The following is a 26,835-nucleotide window of genomic DNA, read 5'->3' on the forward strand; positions in this document are numbered from 1 at the left end:
ATCAGCCCACAGCAGCAAAGCAGAAGATCTCCACCGCAAGTGCTAGTGCAAAACAAATTCACCTGTTTGCAGTTCGTGTTATGCGGCCAGTGCTAATAAGGTCTAACCTTGCGGCCCAGTTGGAGAGAGAGGAAAAAAAAAGTTGGACAGGCACAATTGAACTCACACTTGAATCAACTAACGCGCGCCGGGTAGTACGAGCTACTACTTCCCGCCACGCCACATGCTACTAGCTTAGTCACTGCCGCTATCGATGAGAAAACTTATCAACCGGCTGAACGGCATTGTGCGCTTCTTCACTCGCTCCGCGAAGTCTTGTTTTGCATTCAATGAAGTTAGTCTAAGTAGCTTTAACCCTTGGCTCATAAAGATGATCGACTTGGAAGTATGCAACGACTTGGCTGATGGGATAAGGGATGGTTCGAGCTGTCAAGGGATGCACGAGTTTCCAATGTTAGGGTAGATCATCTATCGGGGGTGTAAGTTAAGATTGTCTAATAGAACAATAATAGAGACTCGTCAATTGTGATACTAATCACATCGCAACGAAGAGTATTTTGAGTTTGCAGCAATATCAATTCAAGTATTTGGCCCAATTCACAAAGATTTCTAAACGTGTCTTGATTCCAGCCAGCTCGACCAGAACCTGGTGAAAGATAAATACACTCAAGCAGTGCTATAAAGGCGACCGGTCTATGGCAAATATACCAAGAGGTGATAATGATGCTTAAGCTTTGAGTTTCTACAAGTTGTGTCTAATTCATGAAGTTGTGAAGAATGCCAGGTGGGCTGCTTACAAAAATAGAACCACAAAAATGTTTTCGCATGAGAATTGCAAGGCAAAATGCAATGTTAGTTGTGATATTAAAATTCTTAAAAATCTTTAGAGATGAAAAATTTAATTAAAGGATTCATTGTACATACAAAATCGGATCAATAGTTTCCAAGATATTACCAAAATTATGGATAGTTGAGTAACACTTACAAATACTATTTTATCTCAATTGTATTTGCAACCAAAGGTTAATTAAACAATGCTAATAAAAGACAGCTCTTTATTAAAAATCATTTATTCATTTTTTTTATAAAAAGTACAAATTCTAACCTTAAACTTTAGAAACCAAATTGATCAGAATATCTATTTCCATGAAACAGATTTTCGAATATTCTCAAAGCAATTTTAAATGAACTGTACCCAAATTTGTATGAGTACTTAAATAGAACACCAAAGTGGCAAAAGTGGCCTATTTGAACAATTGAGCCGATGAAAAATAAAATATAATAATAATTATAATAACATAAACAATCGATTGGTGAAAACATAGAAAATTACTCGGATTGAAAATAAAATATAAACCTGTAAAGTTGTTATTTCAATTAACATCATTACATTTTTTTAAGTTCTTTGCGTTTTCGATTATATTTCCTAAATAAGTTCGAATAATTCATTTGAAAAAATTCTCCAACATTCTTCAACGGAAAAACGTCACATTTGGGCTGATAGGTTATATTTTCAGTAATTATCCTTTTCATTCGCAATATATATTTTTTTTGAATATTAACTTAAATTCGACAGCATTCCATTCAAAAACAATGCTTTATAATATAAACTTTGAATTTCTATAATTCTAAAATAAAACGGTCCAGACTAAATTAACCGAAGCCTCGATTATCCGAAGGTTTGTAATGGACTTCGAATAATCGAATCACAAAAAAAAATCATATTTTTTAATCTCACTATTCACTCCAAATTCGAGTTCTGCAACCGCATTTTAGTCAAATTTGAATAGTTGATTTCTTATAATATAATAAAATTCATTTTCTCAACATTTCATCACCGCCATTTTGGACGCCATCTTGTATTAAAAAAATATAAATCTCTTTAGAGTAGTTCAGGGGTCATACTACAGCTCAAAAATCATAAATAAGACAACGATTTTTTTTATCGATTCGATTATCCGAAGTGAAATTTTGCCAAGGCCTTCGGATAATCGAGTCTGGACTGTACTTTGTAGAAACAGCTGTAATTGACTGCGATTTCAGTTTTCATAAATAAAAAACATTAGGATATATTTGCCTGATTTAGTTTTATCATCCTTTAAATTATTTTTTGCAACACTCAAAAAAAAATTGCGTTTGGCCTCTTTAAAAATTTGGCAAAATGCAAACTTCAATTTTTGAAAGTTAAATTAAACCAAATGTTTGGCCAACTTGTAATTTACCTCAATTTTGGCACAAATCCTGATTAATTAAAGTACACTTATAAATTAACACTGTATATTGCTTATTGCGAGATAAAATCAAGTATCTCCAAAGCTGTGAGTGACAAGAGATTATTGCCGCCTAACTACCGCAGTGTAAAAATCAGCAAGTTGAACTGAAATTCTGCATTGATTTGGCTGTCAACTTGGTTTGTTTTGAATATTTTCCAAAAAGTCAGCTGAAAACTCAAGGCAAACTTTGACAACAGCCAAAAAATTGTTCTGCGGTTGTCATGCGACCATTATTTTGCGGTCGTATCACCGCGCGTGAACTCTAATTATTAACGCCCGCAGTAATAACAAAACTAATAATAATAAGAAAGCTGAAATATCGAAATTCCTTATAAAAATTGATACCACTTCCGATGCATCGATCAGTATTTTATCTCTCAACGAACTTATATTTTCGGCGGTTTTACGAGGTCATATTTACCAAACAAACACTCATACACACACACAAACACACCTCTTCAAGCTTGATATCGGCTCCGCTCCAGAAACACACGTTAGTAATCACTCTTTATCAATTGCTTGCTCCTCACAACCCGTTCGTCGCTCGCTCTTGCCGGTGTGTTTGCGCGTGTTGAACAGATAAGCTCCGAATCGTCTTCGTCGTCGTATCCGTGTGAATCGACTCGGCTTCTTCCCCGAACCGCTCACAATGCAATGCGATCCGATTAGTGATCACTCACGAACACTCAGAATCTTGGTCCGATTCGTTCACGGAACCGCTCGCGATGATTCAGTTAGCGTTAAACTCTTTCCCCCAAACGATAAGAAATTTCCTCAGCAACGGAGAAGTGTGATAGCACCACCTTCACTACAAGGCAGGACTTGGACTCAAAAGCTGTGAGTTGCGTCTGAGTAGTAGTGGACCCGGACCGTTCGCGGCGAGCAGCGTTTAACGACTAATTTGAGTGGCCACTTTGAGGCTGGCTGGCATTTTTTTTCGCTTCTCCCCATATCTATAGCACTCAGCAGAGGTGACTTTACAGTGGGCTGGAGACGGGCGTATTCTTAGTTTTTTTTATTTTTCAGTGTATTTGTTTACTTCTGGCACGTTTCGTGCACCCATCGGTATGTGGGAGCGCATACAACATCGGGAACGCTACATAGACGTATATCGATATCACACACTAGATTTGCAGCATAGTTCCACGTGCACCAGGGAGTCTCTCCGGCAGAACACAAATCAGAGTGATGGTGGTCGATGGCTCCATTGTACAGGTGCAGGAAAGGAGAATGTAAAGAGCACTGTTTAAAATTTTGTTGGATTTTTAAATTTGGGAATCACAAATATCCGTCAGAAATCATATCAAACAAATTTTTAATTTAACATGTATTTGACCAAATAAATAAAGTTTGTATGTAAGCCAAAATAAACTTGAACCGATTTAAGATAAAGTATAACAAAAATCCAGATCCAGTTCAGGAATGTTCGTTGTGCTACAAGTGCCCAAAACATCACATTTCTCTAAAACTTTACACTGAATTGCTACGATAAAAAAAATGATTTTTGAAGGTTTGCTCAGATGCACATGAAATTAATTTTAATATTAGAAAAGAAATATGTAGATATTAAAATTTAATTTATTTATGCATATATAAACTAAAAAAAATTACTTCTCGAAAAAATATACTCAAACATGATCTACATTTTCTACAGTGTATGTTTGTAGTAATTAAGCAGCACTGTTACTTTTCGCATAATATCCAAAAAGCATTTTCATCACATTTAACTTTTAACAGTTGGGATAGATTTTTTCAGCTTGCTGTTTTTTTCATATGGGACATTTATGCAAACATGGGTAGTGCGTTGTTTGCTAATATTCAGCTTACATTTTTCATTATTCCGACAACTAGAACAAAAATGAACAAATTCTCCGTCAACCGGAAGCATACCGCGCAGCGATACATCCTTTTTTTACAATATCTTGTTCAAACCATACCGAAACCACTTTTCCACCGTCTGCAGACTGTCATTGCTCTTTTCATGTTGCACAACGTACGAACAAGTGCACTCGAACCGAAACTTCAAAAGTTTGTATCGATGACCAAGGAGGGTGGAGGAAACTGGTAGGAGGGGGAGGGGGAGAAAATGAGCACGAGCACATTGAAGGTTCTCCCTACCAGTAATAGGCTTTTCCTGCTAGCCCCGGCGAAAATAACCCTGGAACCTGGTGAAGTAATTGAATTAGCCAGCGATTGGAAAAATGGCACTTCTAAGTTTTCCCTGCGCAACATGGGATGTCTTAAAATGCTTTCGGGTGTTTAGAATGAGTAATAGTGTGGGTAGACGCTTTTGCTTTTTTCTTCTTTATTTTTCAGTTTCGATCAAGTTAGAGTAGGATAATAATCATAATCCAGATATCAATGTAATCAAATATCTTGTTATATAAATATACTGCTTACAGAAACACAATAAAACATGTAGAAATTCGCTGGTTATTGAAATTGTTTTTTTTTTAATTACATATTTGGTAATACCTAAACATTCCTAACATTTTTGCACGTCATCGATTTGTATCGATTATGTCTGATGTTATCCATTTTTTCAGCACCGATTTTAGATCAAAGAAAAGTTTAATTAATGTTGCAATAAACAATGTTTGTTCAATCAAATTGGTTATCATCACTTAGAATGCCTGTGTACAGAGAGAATGATAGAAAATTTATAAATTAAAACTAAACGATAGTTCCTTCCACATTGACAAGTAGGTGAGGCGAGAAAAACATCTGGAAATTTATTTTAACTTTTCAGGAAATACTTGCAGCTTTTCTAATCATTTCACATGACGGACAATCGAAAATTGGACTATAATTTGGTGTGTGTGTTTTGTACTTTTTTTCAGGTACATTCATGCACTTGGTTTTTTAACTTTCTGCGCGGTCAATTTATCAATCAGAATACGTATATGAAGACTATTAGGACATTCTAAGCGATGACAGGGACAATCATAAAACCAAGTTGTACCTAGAAAGTGAGAACCAAAACTCTAAATTTATTCCAAATTAGATATTTCTGAAAGTATAACATCACACTCCATGAAGAAATCAACTCTTCTTTCTCTCAAAGATTAATGATTTTCAATAATCGCAACCCCTTCATTTGAGTCTTCCTTAACAACAGATGGACACTGTAAGTAATCTGATTTATAATTGTTTAATGACGTGATTTTCTCCTCCTAATTTGTTAGTTAGTTTTGGCCCAGTTTTTTCTCCACTAGTTTTACGTCATTGCTTATGATTTTCACAATTCTTTTGTTTCACTTGTATTGTTCTGAATCTTGTTTTTGGTGTCACTTTTATTTGGCATTTTCCTCTTCGATTTGATCGATCCAAGCTTTTGTGCACTTTTAAAGCACACAAAAGTCTTCCGTCACATTCAGCATAAAATTTTGATTTTCTTTCCCATACCGTTAGCCTACCGACTTCCATTGGCTGCACCTCTTGGTAGTACCTTGTTGTTTAAGTTTGTTAATTGTTTCCTCCGTGGCACTGGCTCTGTTATGGTTTGCTTATAAAAACGATCCGTAAAAAACGTTACGAGTTAGTGTAACTGTTTCCACTTCCATTTTTACTCTTTCTTCTTTTTCAGATGTTTTTTTTATCGGTGATTTCATCGCTTTTCTTACATGCCTTGTTTTATGTTTCTGTACTTGCTTCTAGTGCGGTTTAAAAATTTTACTAATGATTTTTTTCTTTATCACATTTGGCAGGAATCATTTTTAATATATATTCTATATATTAGTAATAACTCTTTTTTTGTCTATACTTTCTTCATTTATCATATTGTTTTGCAATATATGTGTCTGTCTGGTGTGTATTTCTGTTGTATATGTGTTCTTTTCTACTGGATCCATCGACACACAAATGCACACTTAAGAACCCGAATTGAGCGAATCCAATTTAGGACAAATTACTGTTCGTCTTTGTTGTAGTATGTTGATATCAGGTGTTTGAAAGTACGTATTGTTTAGATCAAAATGTGTACGAAAGTATGCAATGTCAGTATATTTTAATATGTGTTTATGTTATCGTTGGGTTAAGTAATGGATGTATTTGTTGTGAGACTCACTGGTTGAATGGGAAACGTTTACTTGTTTATTCTGTGAGACGAATTCATTTGAAATCATTTAATGCATAGTCAATAAAACACCCGTTCAAAAAATAACAAGATTGAAAAAAGCGGTCTGTTTGCATTTTGATGTGCAAAATTTGTCCTTTATAAGTCATATTTATTTGTTGTCCTATCCACTGTGGTCGTTTTTGCTGCCATTGATTCTCATTCTTTCATTTGCTGTGTTCGATTTAACTTTTCAGAAATATTTAAATCAAATAAATGAAAAGTTTGCTTGCACCACTTTGTAGCTAGTTCTGCATAATTATTTTCAGTAAATTTAAACAAAATTTTAATTCAATAGTGCATAATTTTTGTATGTCTCTACGTTAAACTTTTAATTAAAGTTTTCTATTGTTTTGTTAAGATAACATTAATTTTTTGCATGTACCTTGAATCATAATTCTTTTTGTTCTAACTTAAATCACTTATTGACCAACATCTCAACTGATTTTAAGCAAATTTAATATTTTTTTATTAATTTGCCTTACTTGTTTGGTAGTCGAATTATACACATTGATAATTATTTGTTTGGATGACGATGACATATTTTCCTCTAGCCTTTTGCTTCCCCAGTTTTGGTAACTATTCTTGTTTTTTTTTGCGTTCGCTAATGTATTGATATAAGAGTTTCTGCATTGTTTGTTTAGATAGGAATAATATTAATCATTGAAGTTACACTGAAAACATACACGGAATATTGATTTGTGTCGATAAAATTTTACAAATATTTTTTAAATGTATTTTGTTCAACTTGTCGAAGCATATATTTAGTTACTTTTTGACTTTTCTAATGTGATGCTGCGTGACAAGAGTTTAAACTAGAATTTAATCTTTAGTACGATGGATTAACCTTTTAGGTTTTCTTTTTGTTCCTTTGTTTGAGGTTAGCTGAACTATGCTAAACTATTCGTATTTTATAGGAGAAATATGGCTTTTATTAGACATCAAAGTATAAAACGATTTGATGATAAGATACTTTTGCTGCTAAACGTTCAACTATGTCTTCTCTCTGCTAACCAGAATTTGAAAGTAGCTGGAAGAAGTAACCTTTGCTATATAATAGTTTAAAATGTGAGACAAAAAATATGTTTCAATATCCTCATGAGGAGTATACGTTAGGCGAAAAAAGGTTGTTAAAATACAAATCGTACGAATAACTGTTCATTATGGCAGACTTATCATTCTGCAGGTATCATATATGTATGCGAAATGATTGTTTGGAGTGCAGTTTCTGACGGGGAGGGATTTGAGCACCTCTTCCACATTTAAAGGATATAAAGATTTTATTGATTTATTTAAAGTGAAATATACCTGTTTTTTTTTTACTATATATTGCAATCGATTTCGTTCAATTTTGTTTTTTTTCCTTGCTAGTATTTTTAAACATTCAATAGTTACAGTACAATACTTGTTTCCTTTATAATATCTTGGGAATGGGTATATTTGTATCAAAGTCCTCGAATGTTTCCCTTCTCGTAATATAAAATTCATCAATATATCGTTGTATGGCGTTGTCTTTTTCATTTTGGTAATGTTTCTCTTTTTATGCTTTCCTGTGCTCATCGAATACTGTCGTTTTCCTGTGGGATTGAATTTCACGTGCTGTATTATGACGAACGGAAACGCAAATGGTACCAGACAAAAAAAAACTAGGAGAAATCGGCCCAAGTTGGTCAATCTGTCTCACTAATTGAATTAGACACATGAGTCGAAGGTTTGACCTTCGAAAAAAAATGTTGGAAATAAGTGATGTAATGTTCAGAGTTTTTCAATTTTTTTTAACGTTATATTGTATTTTAAAAGTAAAAATCTGGTTTATCAATTTACAGACTAACCACCACCGAATGCATTGAATGCTCTATCATGTTTCAAATTTATATTTCAAACGAGCAGCGTTTCATAATTAGCCCTATTGAGCACAATATTGCTTAATATTATCACATGTACATCAAATTTCCAGAAAACAATTAAAACACACAATGATAACATCGGAACCGGCAATCAAACACACAATATCCAACACATAAAACATCAACACACAAATTATTTGTAATTTTCTCACAAAAATATTCTTCCATTGATAAATCGTCACATGTGCGCCATCTTGTGACACGTCAAATATTTTGTGACAGCAGCAGACGTAACACAAGACAGTACTCAAGTAACACATTGTGGAGCTCTTAAGGAATCGTACGTCCCAACAAAACATCACACATTTATCGCAAAGAGTGTGGTTGCAGGGAAAACCATTGAATTGGAACAAACTTGCAAGAAACATTTATCATTTCTCTAGAGTAGCGACGATTTCAACAAATGATTTTTGGTACTTCATTGTTTGTTGTGGCTTGAATTGGACAACTGGCTCAGTTCATAAAATTCTGCCTCGCTTGAATATTCGTTATTCTTTTCTTTATCAAAAATGTTAACATGTGTTATCAATTTCCACATCGGTTGCTGTTGTTTGCTAGTATAATATAATATATTTTTTGTCTTATCTAAATGCTGACGATTTCTAAAATTTCCTCTTTTTTACCTAATATATAAGTTTACTTCTCTTGTGTGTAGTTTTATCTTGGTGGGATCACATTTTACATTCTTCTGTTTTTTTTTTATATCAATTTGATTCACGGTTTGTGTAAGTAATTCACTATTTTTTTCTAAACACATAGACAATTTGGATTCGGTTTGAATTAAACTTGGCTATTCTTTTCCTTTTTTGCTACGGTAAAATTTCTGCTGGAAACGAGATAGTGGGTTTGGATGGGAGGACGACGACTAAAGTTTAACCCAGCTTGAACTAACCGGCTTCTCTCTAGTTGTGCTATCAAACAAAAATTGGGTGAGTATCAACATACGCTGCTGCCCCTGCATTCATTTTAAAAGCTGACTCATGTTAGTTTCTGATACTTGTTTTTTTTTTCGGTAGCTCTCAACACTGCTGGTAAGATTTTTTGTTTACTTAATAGACGTTGATAAGTCGTAATGTAACTGTTTCGGAACAACATCAAATTAATACTGAATACTTTGTTTTCTTTTATCTGTTCTAGTGTTTTGTTTTAAATTTTCTTTCTATCTGCATGTAAATATCTGATTTTTTGTTGATTTAACTTGGAATGCATAAGTAATCATAAATATAATATTGAATTCACTATATAATAGACCTATATGATGTAGACTACTTAATGTGCCACTTGAATATGCTAAAGATTTTTGTAATTAATACATTTGGTTTTTTGTCCATCGAATGATATTACTTCAATGCTTATCGGCTCGTCACTAAATATTAAGATACGTACATGGAAGTTGCTTTTTGAGTTTTTTGGGAGAAAGGGTGTTTTTCTCTCTGCGCGTGGTTGTGAGGGGAGACATTCTGTTTGGTGGTAGCTTGGCTTATCGATATTAAAAGTACACCTTTTTCCCCCTCTAGTATTGTTTATGCTTTTTTTATGTGTAACTCCAAGCTAAAAGTTCGACACGATTTGTAAACTAGCACAACCTCTATTATTAGTCATGGAAATTTACTCTGCTTACTATTCTTGCGAATTGTTTTTATTGTTGCTGGTTGTTTTAAATGTTTTTTTTATTTTCTTCAAAATCATATTTCTTGTAAAATTGTAGAAGAAAACGAAACATAAATACTCACCGAAGTAGTAATGCACGAGACCAGTTTGCAAAATTGTTTAAAAAAGAGCATGGATAAGAGCACAGATGAGGGATAAAGTTTTCCTAATGGTCCCAGTCCTGTTTTCAAATACCGACAGAAATCAACAAATGTATTAATGACCAGTCCAAACAACCCCCAGTTTAGTATTACTTCAAAAATATTCCCTGTCAAACTGCCAAAACCATATTTCATTATCTTAAATGGCTACTAAAATATATAAACACTAAATCGTAATTATTGACAATTGAAAGTTAACATATGATTTTTAATCTTTTGTCGCCTTTACCCTTCGAACTTTACCAGAGTCGAGGGATATAATCTTTGAAAACTATTCAAAATGGCCTTAAAGAGATTTAATATATGTTTGTTTTTTTTTTTTTTTTTTTTTTTTGAAGAGTGATCCAGTCGTGAACCTTCAAAGGTTAGTGTAATTGTTGATGCAATAAGATAAAGTGGTTTTATGCCTTTTTGAAGAGAGTGCCTTGAGGGTGTATTAGACACAGCAAAAGACGGCTGTCGTCCAAATCCAGGAGCAAAAAAAAAGCAAAAATAATAAATAAAACACGTTCCATTTTTGTTGATTGTATCTGTAGACTTTACTCGTTCATCTTTTTCGCCTCACTGTATAGTGCACAAAACATAAAACAAAACTACTCACAAACTATAATGCGATAAGGGTGAAATAATTAATGCTAACGAATAGTTTACACTGTGAGATAAATGATAAATACCACTATTGACATAAATAAGATACATAAGTTTGAATAAGATAAAATATGGCATACTTAAATCGTAACCAGAGGGGACTAGAATTATACTCTGACTTAGATAAACTCAGGTGTTTTCGCTTCATCTTTCGATGTCGAACTTAAAACGAATAAATTCTATGTTTTATTTTTTTATTCAACTTATCGTAAACAAAATTAAGAAAACAAGACTGCTAATCAAACTAAGACATTCCGCTTGAATCAAAACTAATGAAAACCTGCTCGTAAGCACAAAAAATCCTCTAAAACATATCAATGAAATTAATTATACGATACGAATTGGGAAATAATTGCAAATGAACTCATCAAACTGAAACTAGCCAACGAAACCCAGTTGAACTCGAACTCAAAAATATCGAAACTAACTCAAGAAAAACGGAACAGCACTTTCCCTGCGTCCTACTCGCATCCTCTGTCGTACCTCGCAAAAACCTCATTTTCTCACCTCAACCGTGTATTTGTATAAAATTCTCTACGAGTTCATGCACACGCAAGCGCGTTGGATTCGCGTTAAATTCGTCTAAAAATGTTTTCCCTATCAAAAGTTGGAGCCTCTGAGTGAGCACGTGTTCAACAATTCTTCTTCTTTTTTCTGGAATTATAGACACATCAATATCGTCCTACACCTTGTCGTTGGCCACAATGCATTGTTTCGTGTTTGATGATGCCCTTCTGTTCTTTTTCGATCTGTTCGGCGTCGAGTACGGAATACTGCTTCATATATATTGCTAACCCTAAATCTCAAAACCCAGGTGGTTGTCGTTCTCGTGGTCGAAACTGATTCGATGTGATAGCGGCGCGTGTTTTATCTGCTCGAGTTGAAATTAATTTAAAATGAAGACGACAACAAAAAACAAATCGGTCTCGTTTGCTACGCGACGTCGTCCGGTGTAAAACTGTTTGTAATGGGAGCGAGGGAGGGATTCGGTTGGACCCACTTTACGCGTTCTTCGACTTGTTGGTTTTGAAGCTGACCTGCAGAACCCGGTTTCCGAGGGTGTACCCGTTGAGGGACTGAATCGCTACGACCGCTTCGTCGTAGTTGGTCATCGTGACGAAGCCGAAGCCCTTGCACTTGTTTGTCTGCAGGTCCTTGATGACCTAAAATGGGAAATAATAGGAATGTAGAGACTGCCAATAATTGCTACCAAAACTTGAGCCAACCTTCACCGACTGCACGGCGCCGAACGGGCCGAACAACTGCCACAGGACGTTCTCCTCCGTTTCCGGTGCGAGGTTGTACACGAAGATGCACCAGCCGGACCCATTCGCGATGGCGTTCGTTGGAATCATCGAGTTGGCCAGCAGGTCCCCGGCCAGCGGCGAGTACCTGTAATTGGGAATAGCACTACCCCATATGAAAAGCGTTAGAACGTTCACTACGAGTTTGAGCTCCGCCGATCGTCATGCACAAAAATGAGCAAGGAGCAACATGCACAACTAGACTACTAGAAAACCATGCCCACAAATCCGCTCACCTGAATCGTCCCGTCGGGTGGTGCATCGGACCGGCGAACCGTCGCGCCGCCTGCGGTCCCAGGTACGCCGCCAGCGGGGGCACCGTCTTGGTGTTGCTCGGATTGTTGGCGAACTTGACCGTGATCGGCTCGGTGGACCCCTTCGGAATGGTACCGTTCAGCTCCTTGATGGCCTTCTCCGCCTCGGTGCGCTGGTCAAACCGGATGAAGCCGACGCCCTTGGAAAGACCTGCCGGAAGAAAGAGGGAGGTGGCGCAACGTTAGACCAGTAGAAGCATCGAAACTGCCTCCCGAAACGAATGAACTAAAATTAAATTTAAAAAAATCAAGCATAAATAATGTCATAGTTGCAAAGTCCAAAATTCCAGTTAGATCCAAAATTTAATAAAATATCTTGGAACAAATTTAAAGCGCGAACAGCTTAATCCTCCCTCTAAACGAGAGGAGGGATAGATGGTGTCAAACCGACGAAAACCCATGATGGTCATCGCCACAAAAAAAAATCGCACCACATTTGCGCCAAAACCACCATCCATGACGACGGCGGTGCGGCTCGTTGACAATTGATTATGGATTCCAGCAACGCGGTGGCGGTTTGATTTGAATAATGCAAATCTCACACAACGTGGGCCAGGCGCGGACGCCTGTTGGATTCTATCAAATTTGCTCTCTTTTTTGGGGGATGTGCAAATAAAAAAGCGGTTTTAATGCAAACGGCGTTTGCTAATGTGTGCCTGCCTGCGCTGTACCTACCGGGGGACACTTCTCCGGACGCGGAAGCATACTGACGTGCTAGAAAAGAGGGAAAATAAGAGAAAGAAAACTCAAATCAAATTAAAAGAACTAAAGCGAACGTGAACTGAAGGAACTTAGGTGGCAAGGGGAGAAATTAACGAAAAAGATGTTGATGGAGGAGCCGCACGGTGTTTCATGGTCGGTGGAGACGGTCGTACTTTGTGCTTACCTGTAATATTGTCACACAGTATGCGGGAGGTGATGATGCGCCCGTACGGGCTGAACAGCGACTCCAGGTCCGACTGGAGCATGTTCTTTGGTAGCCCGGACACGTACAGGTTCGCTCCCTTTATTGCTTCGGAACTTGGTCGCGCAAATGATACCTACAAGACAAAGACGGAGTTATTGCGGTCATTCTGAAGCCCGCGTGGCGAGTCTCACCTTAATCTGCTTATTTTGCAGCCGTAGGCCGTTCAGTGTATTGATGGCTTTGCTTGCGTCCTCCGCCCGCTGATAGTTGACGAAGCCATAGCCAAGGCTTTGACCTGTAATGAAGAGCAGTTGTAGCTTACACTTGGAGACATTGCGTACAAACTTACCCGTAACTTTGTCCCGAATGAGCTTGCAGCTCTCGACCTCGCCGATGCTGGAAAACAGCGACCGGATCTCCTCCTGGGTCATCTGCTGGGGCAGGTAATTGACAATGAGGTTGGTCTTGGAGTCCTCCTGGCTGCCCCCGTTTTGCTGCTGAGTTTCCGCGATTCCGTTCGTCATCATGCCACAAGCCTTCCCGGCACTTCCTCTTAGTAGTAGTAGTAGTGGTGGAAGTAATTACTTATATTAGTAGTCCTCTCGGCACTTGTAAAAAGTGCTGGCGTTTTTTGTATGTATGCGTGAGTGTATGTGTGTGTGTATAAGCACAAAAGTAGTCTCTTATCCGTTTCGATTTGGCTCAGTTGACTTTAGGGGGTTGGTTGGTTAAAACGTGTCTCGTGATAAAAACTACCCGTTGGTTCAGGGGTTCGTCGTCGTCGTCGGTCGTTCTGAACTTATATTATAGTAATACTGATGGTGATGGTATTCACGTTCTCTTGTTCCGTCTGTTTCTATCCCCGCGGAGATGGCGCGCGACGTTTGGAGCAATAAATTTCACTTGCAGCTTCCGGTGAAGTGCTCGTTATCTGCAAACGGAAAGAGAAGAGAACTAAATTAGAGAAAGTTTCAAGAAAAATCGATTCGTTTTTTTTAATCCGTATATCTATAGAGAGGTACAACAGTTGCACTATTGTCACGCTGTGTGACCTTTTCGTCACGTTCTACTCCACCTTGCCCGAAGTCAGGCAGAAAGGCAGGTATGATATAATTCCGTACCCCGGAAAATTGCATAAATAAAGCCCAATCTAGGTCATCATCGGTGTGATTCCGCAGCGTGCGCGGAATGATGTGCACTCTATTTATAGCCCTCGAATGTCCTCCGACTCCGAAAATGGTTGTCCTGTGGAGGGCTTACAGTGGGCGGCAAACTTGGACAAAAAGGGGCTAGTGATAAATCGGATGATTATGGTAGAAGAGACTTTCTTGACGTCATTGAGACGTGGTGAATCTAGGAATGATTAATTTTGAGCGAATTTCATACCAGAAATTTCACAAATCATGTAGTATTCTGATTCTGATATTTTTGTCAAAAACTTTTAAAATTATGTGGTACAAAATAACCACAACATTTTAAAAACCTCGAACCACAAGTTTAATACTGTAGAAATCAAGAGATTTTGATCATAAATTTCGGGAATTCAAAGGGAATTTGATATCCGGGACGGGAAAGATATTCTGAAAATATTTCAATGATTCAACTCTAAGTTAAATCGGCAAATGAAAATCAAAATTAATCGTTTCGTTAATCGAAAAAAATCGGCACCTAAATTGTAACTGCTAAAATTTTCCCCGAAGAAACATGTTATCGCTCAAGCGTCGATAGATAACATCCATATGGTGTTTGTTTAGGCATAACAAGCATCAGCTAGGGGTAGATAAAATGAAATTTTCCAACTGCTGATTACAGAGGCACTTTTTGCTCTTGTATTTCTTCGTAGCAACTCGTAAAAGCTTAATGAATCTACCAGTCCGCAAACCAGCTGTTTTGTGGGTACACAAAAGTTAGGAAAACGGAATGACGAACAAATTGCTGTTTGAATTTGGGACATTTATTTTTACAATCTAAACCAGCATGCACAACCGCAGAAAGTGGAGAGGGATTTACACTGATGAAAAATCGCAATCATACAACTCGCTCGGGAGTGATGGGAGCAACAAAAAAAGACGTCGAAACGTGCATCTTAATTTTAAATTACAAAAATAAACAATCCCCCGGTTACTGACTTTTACCGGAATACCGCTAGCTTGTTTCTGGCTCATGTTTTTGCTCATATTCCTTGGAACGATATGGTTGGCACTTAGGTTGGCACCCCCCTCAAAGTTGCTGGCAGCAGCACACTCCAAGCATCGTAATCCTGATTTATGAGAGAGGAAACGATGTTATTTTTTTTCTTATGTTTACTTGAAAGGGCTTTCCCCAATGTTGGCAAGTCTCGAGGGTATGTTTGATCAGGCAGCTAAAGTTCCGTCATATGTTGCGAGGAAAGAAAAAAACAATTTATGAGTGCTTTGAAAATTTGTTTATAATTGTTTTCATATTTAAGTGATGTATTCTTGATGCTGTCTGGATTTAGCACAAAACATGACGTCGAATGTTCCACTTCGTTTTACCATTCATAGTTTTTCGCCCACCCCAGACACAGACTTGTTTCCACTCTGGAAAACTTGAATGAATCAACTGAAACTCATTAGTGCACAACTTTGCTTCGATAACGCCTCGGGTTCATAAAACATTCCCAAACTGGAGTGCAGAAAACTTTGTCACTGTTGCCATAATCCACTTTCCCTTGCGAAAATGGCCGTTCAAAGTTTTTCGTTCATTTGGGCAATGTGCCAAAATAGTGGTCCACATTGGAGCACGCAGTTGATTCATTAGGAAACGTAAACAAAAACTGAATCTTTGGGCAGCGTTCAACTTTGCTCTGGGCGACCTTGTCCGAGCAATACTTTTCTTCAACACTAAACTTTTAAAATCTGCAGATTTCCTAGTTATTTTTTAATTTTGCGAAATTCAAAGAGCTAACCGTACTAAACAAAAGACCAAGCGCATAATCTCTTCTTTGTTATCATTGCAAAAGAATTTAGACTAGCTCCAAAAACTGCAAAAACTGTTCTAGCAATTTGGTCTGCCACAGAAATCTTGTCCAGAAAAAGAGACAAACTGCACCGCAATGAATGCATTTCTGAGCCGAATTTGCATATCGCCCCCCGAAAATCTTCGCATTTGTGTTTGGCAAAAACTGCATTCTCCTGCGCTCTAATTGAATTTAAAGTTTATAGAGTGGTGCCGGTAATGTTCTTGCGCTTATCGTCGATGAGAGATTGTTTGTGCTGGCTAGTTTTTTTGCATGCAACCAAATTAGAAGAGCAATCGTCCATGCACTTGTACAGATGAAAGGACAGTTCTAGGGCAAAATGATTGCAAAAATAATAACATTTTTTCTTCAATATAAAGCCAATGCTTTAAATTTCTCGTATAATTTTTCGGCAAAACGCAAAATTTCGTTAAATTAAGTTGAGTATATCACATATAGAGAACACCACTCTTTTTTCCTTCCCCTTGAATTAAATTAAGGAACACAGACTTAAAAAAATGTTTGTAACGAACTTATTATTGATAAACTTCAATGATATCTGGGTAATTCTCTACCAACTCACACGAAATCGGGAAAAGTTGCCCCGACCCCTCTTCGATTTGCGTGAAACTTTGTCCTAAGGGGTAACTTTTGTCCCTGATCACGAATCCGAGGTCCGTTTTTTGATATCTCGTGACGGAAGGGCGGTACGACCCCTTCCATTTTTGAACATGTGAAAAAAGAGGTGTTTTTCAATAATTTGCAGCCTGAAATGGTGATGAGATAGAAAATTGGTGTCAAAGGGACTTTTATGTAAAATTAGACGCCCGATATGATGGCGTACTCCGAATTCCGAAAAAACCTATTTTTCATCGAAAAAAACACTAAAAAAGTTTTAAAAATTCTCCCATTTTCCGTTACTCGACTGTAAATTTTTTTGGAACATGTCATTTTATGGGAAATTTAATGTACTTTTCGAATCTACATTGGCCCAGAAGGGTCATTTTTTCATTTAGAGCAAAATTTTTCATTTTAAAATTTCGTGTTTTTTCTAACTTTGCAGGGTTATTTTTTAGAGTGTAACAATGTTCTACAAAGTTGTAGAGCAGACAATTACAAAAATTATGATATATAGACATAAGGGGTTTGCTTATAAACATCACGAGTTATCGCGATTTTACCGAAAAAAGTTTTGAAAAAGTTGGTCGTCATCGATCATGGCCGTTCCTTTTTTTCGTAAAATCGCGATAACTCGTGATGTTTATTAGCAAACCCCTTATTTCTATATATCAAAATTTTTGTAATTGTCTGCTCTACAACTTTGTAGAACATTGTTACACTCTAAAAAATAACCCTGCAAAGTTAGAAAAAACACGAAATTTTAAAATGAAAAATTTTGCTCTAAATGAAAAAATGACCCTTCTGGGCCAATGTAGATTCGAAAAGTACATTAAATTTCCCATAAAATGACATGTTCCAAATTTTTTTACAGTCGAGTAACGGAAAATGGGAGAATTTTTAAAACTTTTTTAGTGTTTTTTTCGATGAAAAATAGGTTTTTTCGGAATTCTGAGTACGCCATCAAATCGGGCGTCTAATTTTACATAAAAGTCCCTTTGACACCAAATCTCTATCTCATCACCGTTTCAGGCTGCAAATTATTGAAAAACACCTCTTTTTTCGCATGTTCAAATATGGAAGGGGTCGTACCGCTCCTCCGTCACGAGATATCAAAAAACGGACCTCGGATTCTTGATCAGGGACAAAAGTTACACCTTAGGACAAAGTTTCACGCAAATCGAAGAGGGGTCGGGGCAACTGCTGTGTGAGTTGGCGGACCCATCTAGAGAAATTAAGGTGAAATCGGAGTGCATCGGTTTGGGCTTCTTCTTACATGCATTATTCTTGCTAGTAGTCAGTAAAATCATTAGCATCATCAGCTTGATTCTTCTGTTGTTGTTTACCAAAGTAAATCTAACAAAAATCTGTTTGTTTTGTTTAATTTAGAATGTCAATATTTACAACTAAGATTAATTCACCTGACAGTGACTTGTTCCACTTAATTATAAGTTTAAATATAATAATAATAATCCAGGTCATATGATTTATGCAAGATCTCTAATCGAACGTAAAGTACTTATATGCCAGCATCAGGAGCTCGTTTGAAATACATGCCGTTCTCAAAATAATCCTTGAAAGATTACTTTGAAGAAAACGAACAGTTGCCTCAAAAAAGATCATTTTAGTGTTGTTTTCTATGTTTTTTTTTCTGCACTTTAAGAAATATTTATATGCTTTTGTATGCTATGGAAGAAAGTTAAAACCGACGACGTTAAAACAATAACATTTATTTATTTTTTCATTCAAGTACTTCTTTAAGTATTTTCGTTTTTTGACAAAAAAAATCGTTTAATTTCTGTGGGTTTTATTAAAAAAAATCTTCATGGAGATCATGCCATGTAAACACGACTTCTCCTTCACAGCATTCTTGACATGTTGCAGCCGGATGCGTCTTGCGTTGGTAGCCTCTTATTGAGCTTCTTCGTGAGGGTCACTCGATGGATAAGATCCTTCACGGCGTCGCGGTTCCTCCAGAGAGTCGTGGTTGCTCTTGATCTTATGTTGTTCAGGCGGTTCCATCGTGAAGTCTAACTCGAGGCGTACGCGGGCTTTCAGCTTGAGCATCGGAGACGATTCTTCATCCGGAAGGTGACCCTGGGCTTTTCCTGTCGGGACTATTTTTCCGTTTTGACCACCTTGGCGACGGGTCAGAGAGACTTGCCTGAATGCTTCGTCAAGCTTGCGCTGCTCGGCTTGGCTATTGGTTCTTCAGCTTTGCCAGTTCCTTCTCAAGCTTTTTCTATTCAGGCAATACTATCTCTGAAGATGGTCACTTTCTGCGGGGGTTCCTTCTCGATGCCTTCCGGTTCTTGTGCTGGTATTATCTGTAGCAAACCGATGCAAATCCTAACCACCTCGTTTGTGGAAAGCTGTAAAAAGGATTGCACAAATTAAATAAATATCGTATTTTCTATTTCTCCGTATTTACCTTTCGATTCTCACAACACTTCAATTTTGGTTCCGCCGCCAACTGTATCCGAAATAGGAACAGCCAATGCGGCCCAACACCAGTTCCGGATTCTGCCGCCAAGCCAAAGTTGCAAGGCGGAGATAGATATTTTTCCCGAATTCTTGCCGAACGACGAGGACGACGATGCTGGCCCTGATGTAACTCGAAGAAGGTCCGTGCGGGAATTCTTTGCCTCACCTTGAATCAGTTCTTAGCACCCGGAGAAACTCCGCCAACCGCGGATTCAAGTAAAAAACTCACTTTTTCTCAGCACAACCACTTTCCACAACAAAATTTTTCTTGTTGTCGTTGTTGTCTGTTTTGTCGTTTGACAGATGAATTCTCGTCTCTGATTGGTTGCGAGGCAAGCGGAGAGGATGTCGTTGCTTTTGCGAGACGAGGCGTAGCAGTGATGCCGATGCAAGTGCAAAAAATGTGTAGCAAAAATATGTTATGCTTGAATGGGTGTAAAATATAACTAAAACATGGTTTAAATTGTTTATTTAATAGTTAAAACTGATTATGTTTACGATGTTTTTTTTTCAAAATATGGTTTGAGGTGTTTGAACAAAGAAAAATTCTTGACTTTTTTTTGATAAGGTCCTATAAACAAATGTAAACATTGAGTGTATCCCTTTCACACCTTATGTCAAAGTCCATCGGAGTAAGCGGGATACACTCAATGTTTACATTTGTTTATAGGACCTTATCAAAAAAAAGTCAAGAATTTCACTAATTAATTTTGAGAAACTATAAAGTTGGTATATGTTGCTGGCAACACTCATGATGCTCGCCAATGAATGTTTGAAACGATCTTACACAAAGGAAAATCGAAGCAAACTCCTGGTTACATATATGCCTGCTTCAAATGTGAGTCAAGAAATGATTATTTGAGGCTGTGTGTATAAAAAAGAAGAAAAGCAATAATTTTTCAAGTCGTGGGTTCGGAAAAAAAAACACAAATTGTGCTAAAAATACTCATTTTTGGGCATTCAAAACTAGTTCCCCGTAAAGTTTTCGTCAAATTTTAAAGTGCTTAGTGAAATGAGACCAATCCGTGAAGAAGGCATCAAAATATGAGTGAAACTAAAGCTGTGACCAAATATTAGAAGAAGATTAGAAAAAGAGTGCCTACGAGATGAGAAGAAGAAGAATCCTGAAGAAATTTTGCTTGCTTCCAAATTGCGAAGAGTTTTTGAACATTTTAATTGAAAAAATGAAATAAAATAAATTGGAATGGATAAAAAGTGACCTGATAAACCTCGTGTTAAATTTTAGTAAAGGTAGGTGATAAAATAGCAATCCTAGAGCCAAGATTCTGGTCATCGTTATTTTGTGGCGATCACGGCTAAGGGTTAAACACAAATCATTGAAAAAAATTAAGGCCGTACGACGGCGGCCTTTTTCGGCCATTTTCTGGTGGGCTCCAATTCCACCTTAACTGGAAAATTTCCAATTTCAATCAAGATGATTTCTAACAAGTTCACGCTTCATACAAAACCACCTGTCATCATGCAGAGTACAAGCGGTTCATTGAAAAGTGTCGACAACCATATGGGAATAATGTGACCATCGTCATCACTCACTGGTTATTCCAACTCTTTACCACCTGCCCGGCGTTGAACATTATTCAACATTAACGGCAGCTAAGTGACACTTTTGCGTTCAACTTCCCTTCCCGGTGTGTGGTGCGAAAATCAATATTTCCCACCAGGAATGTCACACATTCCCGTTGGAATGACCGCGGTTTGCGTCACATTTGGACTAATTTCGCTCGAAACACCAAACAACCCTGCTAGGATCAAGGCACGGGTCCGAGCTGGGACATCCAAACAAACACAAACTTGAGGGAGAGCTACTCATTTTTACTGGTGACCTAGTTTTCCGTCATCCTGAATTTCGTCCTGCTGGAAGTAGAACGTTTTCCCCTATTTTCTCATGTGACAAGAAGAGGAAACATGATTTATGGATCCAAGCCGCGAGCGCGTCTGCAATCAGCGACTAATTGCCACCATCTTGCTGATTGTGGGTGTCTAGTCGACTGGAAAAATGGCCGGGTTTGTTCGATTTATCGCTGTCTGGCGGCGAGCTAACTACAATTTACGTTCCGCTTGCCGCAGGAAGTAGGTCTTTATGGCACAGTTTTGCCAGGATTGTTAAATAACTTTGATTCGGGTTGTTCAAACTGTTCTGGCTTGAATTTTTCATATTTGTCATTTCTGGACAGAACTTACAAAATTACTTGAATAGAAACAATCTTTCAAAATTTGAAGTCAGAACCAATCCCTCTTGTAAAACGTAGTATATTTCCGTACACCACGTCCAGATATTAACAATCCTTACAGAACCGATTATATACTCACACCCATAATTGATAGGCAATTTATAATCCACCTCTCTCTACCCCCAAGCCCCAGCTGACCACGACAACGGCTATCACGGCACCAAACATGAACCACACGTGCATAAGCCCTATTTTATGCATGTTTTATGACCACTTTCAGGACCCACTGAACTGAACCGGGTACATTTGGAGAAAGTTCAGAGCCCGTTGTGGGTTACGGGTTGGTAGGTTAAATCACTTAAACCATTCGCCGAGAACTTGGCCCGATAATTGCCACTTGACACTCGGAGTCCGTGCTATTATTAGGTGAGTAATAATAATAAATTATAAGATTGCTGAGGAAGCTCAACTCATTAAACTCAATTGTATTAAATGAATGTGGCGAAACATTTTATAACACAATCGAACACTATTTAACAACATTATATCCTCCGCAACTTCACCGGATAATCCCCCTTCTAAATTGGCTTAAGCCCAAGCACTTCCCGGCGCTAATTCCAGACGGTCGTCAACCATTTCACCATTTATGACGAAATCAGACCGGTCAGTTACGCGGCGACGGTTACCACAAGAGTGCGTACTTGGGAAGCTCCACAAGTGTGAAAATAGGCCAAACAGACCCTCATTAGACGTAATTGTCACGGCGCGGGCTGGTTATTTCAAGAAAATGTAAAAGTGAACGAACGCGGTTCAAGTAGGCACAGGTGTTGGCTATAATGGGATTTAGACATTATCTATTGGGTGGAAATGCTTGAGGAAATGTTAGGTGACTTACAGCTCATTATGATAAAAATTGGCGATAAATTAATTAATTTTATTTTAAATTATCATAACAGATACTTTAAAAACATCTAAAAATTTGCACAAAATTTTATATAACTTTTGATTATACAGCGAAAGTGATTTGGATTATAAATCGACGAAAATGACAATTTTTCGGACCACCCTAACACGGCGCACACAAAAAAAATGTGTAAATTTGGAAGGTTGAAAATTACCTATTTTATGATGTAAATTTACCTCAATTTAGACTGAAGAAGTGACATTACAACAGAAAAGTGGTAAAATTACACATTTTCAGAGGTAAAATTACACATTTTTTCTGACATAAAAGATGTACCCCTTCCCAGATGTAAAATTAACATGATTTTTTTTCTGTGTAGGTCTTCCTAATGGCCAAAATAAAAAAAAATACCGGTCTAATTAGGCCGATGCAAATATTGTTCAAAGTTTTTGTCCCTCGGCTCTGGCCGGGGTCGAGGGAGGGGGGACAAAAAAATTAAATAATATAAGTATTTCAATAGCAAGCCATAATTTCAATATTCCATGGAAACCTGTTTTAAAATGCATTTTACACTAGTTCAATTGTTTTGTAATCATTAGTTTTCAAAAAATGTAAGAATTGACGAAAACAAAAATTTTATCGAAAAAAAAACTTTTTGCGATAATAAACATCGAAAATTTACAAAAATTCAAGAAATTTTTAAATCAACCCAAACATGCAAAACATGATTCTAAACGCAGGGGATGTATTTAAAATTGATTTCAGCTGATTGCTTTCAAATTTTCATTGAAATTTTGAAGTTTTTTTGAAAAAAAATTTTTCTTGCTCCCTGATTTTTCGGGCCAATTTTGAAGGGGAGGGGGGGGGAGGAGAAAAAAACTTTAAATAAAATTTGTACCAGCCTTATTTCGGACAAGAAATTTTTTTAGCCCGATCGAAAAACTTTTTTTTGAATCATGCTTTTTTAAGAGGTTCCTTGAAATATTATAAAAATTTAAGTTTTCTAACCTAAAATAAGAATCCTCAGATTACTAGCCTATTTTTGAAAATAATGTGGTTTGAATATACAATAGTGCGGTACTAAACTGTTCCTAAAGCGAATCTTAATGATTTAAGCCCAGTTGGTTCAGACTGACTTCATATTTCCAGCTTTACCATAAATAGTTTTATAGCAGAAGTTAACCAATTTGGCTGAGGATGACTTTTTAAGGTTACAAAAAGATAAATGAACTGTTTGCACCTTTTATCATTGTGTCCAAAAGGTATACAAACTTTTTTTACATGTAACGATTTCATAATACATTGCATTTATCTTTGTTATTGAACGGAATCGTCCTCCAAAAAAACTATCCAACGTTTAACATAAAGGTAAATCCGGCAATAGGGTCCTAGAGCCATATGTAAATTTGTATATACAACGGTAAAAAAACACTGATTCTGGGTAAAATTACACATTTTCAGAGGTAAAATTACACATTTTTTCTGACATAAAGGATGTACACTGATTAGGCCGTTGCAAATATTTTAAAAAAATGTGAAAAAATTGCTGGACGGGCACATTGTATTCCGAAACCGGCAAAAAAAATCTTCTGTTTTATTTTGGATTCTAACAGCTCTTCCTTATCCTGTAAAAAAGATCTCTTATTGAAGCGATGATGCTGATCCCAAACAGCATTTTTTTAAACCAGTAGATTTTTTCACTGGTTTAATCAAATTTGGCCAGCGAAAATAATTTGCGATTCCAGGTAATTTTTGAGCAGGCGTGTGAATTGCTAATTTCAAAAAACGTATTAAGACGTAATTATGTAACCGATTGCTCAAGCAATTGTAGTAGAAATGCCGAGTACAACATTTTACGATCATGCGACCTCCCGAGACTCGGTGACAAAAATTAACACATTAAACATTTCGTTCACTTCTCACCGCGAGGGGGAAGACAAAAAAATACCTTGTTTCCCCCCACAACATTTGCGTTTCTTCGCCCAAAGAAACAGCTGTTCACCCATTTTCGAGCTGCGTCCACAGGCTCTACTTTGGGAACACTTTTAGAAACGTAAAGCATACCGCGCCGGTCGAGCGCGTCTTCACGAAAAATTATAAATAAAAACTAAAAACTCGCAACGCTATGCGCGGGCTGTCTCTTTTCAAACGATTTTCCGCCGAATTTTCCTCCCATCATCACCACCATCATTAGAAGAGTGCACTATAGGAATGAGAGGTATGGAAGGGTTGGTAAAGTTATTCTGGATTTGAAACGGAAAACGACACTAAGAAGGTTTTGTTTTCATCGAACCGGAGTCATTGAGCAAAATTAAATAGACCAATATTGGTTCATCTACCCTACTAATAAGCAGCCGGCGCTGACTTCGGCTAGTCGGCATGATTTAAAAATAAAACTCACCTACAATAATAAACACGCTTCAAACAAAAGTAATAAATTCGGCTATTTTTAGGGTCGCGCACGCGAAATATTTTCTGCACCTCTAAATAATATATTTGCACTTATTTCTTCGCCCGTGTGTGTGTAAATTTTCTTCTGGTTCTGCTTTTCCACCATTTGTAGCCAACTTTTCCGGAGCGTGTTGTACACAAAAATGGCTTTACATAACACAGTATTTTCAGACCACTGGTTTGTAAAATATTACTTTCCAAGACACTTTGTCGGATACTTTCGGATCCATATATCACATTCGGTGGCACACTTTTCCTCGCATGTGCTCGCTCGCGAAATAAACCAGAAGCAGTTCAAACTCCGCGTTTTCCACCAGACTGACTTCCCCTTGGCCAGCTGCCAGCTACTTCCGGTTGGCAGCGAATCGATGTTCCACTCCAAATTTCAGCAAATAAGCGCCAAATTTCACAAACTTGCAGCGAAACGCGAAAAAAAGGAAACAAAACAGAACTTTGCTTGGAAGTGAACAAAATATCCGGGAAAACTCGAAGAAAACTTGAAACAAAAATTCCAAAAGAAAATATGCGCAAGAGATTAACCCGAAAATAAACCGGAAAACGCAACAACGAAACGAAAAACCAAATAAAATCGAGAGGCCGAAAAAAATTAACGGGAGCGCGCGCGCGACTTAGCCTGTGAGTGTTGCCTCGGCGGAGAACCAAACAAAATTAAGCCTGGCGGGCGAAAAACTTTCCCCCTTGGGCGGTTGGAAAAGTCGGCCGCCGCAAGAAAATGAAGGGGAAAAAGAGCGCAAAACACCAGCCACAGGAAATTGGACGCGAGAGTGTGTGTGTGAGAGCGATGTGTGGCGGCACGGAAAGTTTAAGCATAGATATAAATGGTAAAATCTTTGGAAATCGTAAAATTCGCATTTTACTTAAAATTATTTTATTTGACTTTCAAAATACTGTTTTTGAGCAGTTTTGTTTTAAATCAAATTTTACAATGATTGTTGATTTTGATAATTTTTAAAGTGTTAAAGTTTTTTTTTGCAAAATCTATAATTCGAATTGAATTTGTCATGCGTCATGAAGCAGATTTAAACTAAATTTAACCGTAAACCGGGGTGACATTGACAGGATTTCAAATTATTTTTCAAATATTATTCGAATGGTGAAACTTGTCACAATATTCGTATTTTTAAAACATGTACCATAGGCCACACAATGCCCATACACGTATTTACAAAAAAACCGAGTTGACTTTGACTGTCACTGAGTGATTTTATTTTCCAAATTTCAGCCTAAAAGTGGGCATATTCAATTCATTACGTCAATGTGTCAATTGGTAATGAAGCTATGAAAAATTCAAAATGAAATATTTGTCTAACTAAGCTCAATAACTTTTTATAAAATGTATATAAATTTAAGGTTAAGTTAATAAAAAGTTTAAAATTTTACAAAATTCCTTAGAATTTTTTTTAATGAAAATATCAAATTTTGTTGCCACCAATACTAATTTTGTAGCATGATTTATTTTTTTCCATTTGTACTATGAAACTTGTTCTACTGAAAATGGCTATAAATCTGAAGAATTTTATGAATTCTGTTTCAATAACAGTTAAAACTTGTAACCTAAAAACTAATTTCAACTTTTCTTAGTGTAAAATTGTCCAAAAAATCCGAAGCTGCAGTCTGTTTTCCGATTCGAACTCATTTTCATTAAGAAAAACATTTACTTTGAGAGTATTAAAATAATGCTATTAACAATTTTAATTAAAGTAAACTAACTTTCGAAACTTTTAAAAAAATTATGAAAACTGCTTCTTTTGGTACTTTAAACAGATTCAGTTTGTATTTTATTCGTATTTTTCATTATGCAAAAAAAAAATCTTAAACCTATCAAAGTCACCTTTGTCAACCCGTTTTACCGTATTTTAATATTCTCTATATGGAAAGGAGCCAAAACATTAAAAAAAAAAAACAGA

General features: G+C 36.9%; 2 protein-coding genes across 8 annotated transcripts in view; both read right to left on the bottom strand.

Annotated features, from left to right (window-relative positions):
- The window catches only part of LOC120419674 (guanine nucleotide-binding protein subunit gamma-e), a 31,824-nt gene extending 28,872 nt beyond the window's left edge, over positions 1-2,952 (bottom strand). Inside the window, exon 1 of one of the 4 annotated variants that reach the window (XM_039582476.2) lies at positions 2,716-2,952. The gene's annotated coding sequence lies outside the window, so the exon portion shown is untranslated. Of the gene's footprint in view, positions 1-2,694 lie in introns of all 4 variants that reach the window. The other 3 variants (XM_039582470.2, XM_039582453.2, XM_039582463.2) reach the window with 3 other exon arrangements.
- A 7,667-nt stretch (positions 2,953-10,619) lies between these two features.
- Positions 10,620-25,586, bottom strand: LOC120420553 (ELAV-like protein 3). 4 transcript variants are annotated; one of them, XM_039583627.2, is made up of 8 exons: positions 24,858-25,585; positions 13,628-14,209; positions 13,470-13,573; positions 13,258-13,411; positions 13,047-13,085; positions 12,294-12,522; positions 11,980-12,145; positions 10,620-11,916 (listed from the first exon to the last, which is right to left on the bottom strand). In XM_039583627.2, the coding sequence occupies exons 2-8, from the start codon at positions 13,803-13,805 to the stop codon at positions 11,755-11,757; spliced, it is 1,032 nt and encodes a 343-aa protein (XP_039439561.1). In that variant the 5' UTR covers positions 13,806-14,209; positions 24,858-25,585; the 3' UTR covers positions 10,620-11,754. The 4 variants fall into 4 exon arrangements, with proteins under 4 accessions (XP_039439561.1, XP_039439557.1, XP_039439579.1 ...); XM_039583623.2 differs by having other exon boundaries at positions 11,980-12,163; positions 24,858-25,583; XM_039583645.2 differs by lacking the exon at positions 13,047-13,085 and having other exon boundaries at positions 24,858-25,586.
- Between the last annotated feature and the right edge of the window lie 1,249 nt (positions 25,587-26,835).

Source organism: Culex pipiens, chromosome 2 (assembly GCF_016801865.2).
Source record: "Culex pipiens pallens isolate TS chromosome 2, TS_CPP_V2, whole genome shotgun sequence".
NCBI classification, from domain to species: domain Eukaryota; kingdom Metazoa; phylum Arthropoda; class Insecta; order Diptera; family Culicidae; genus Culex; species Culex pipiens.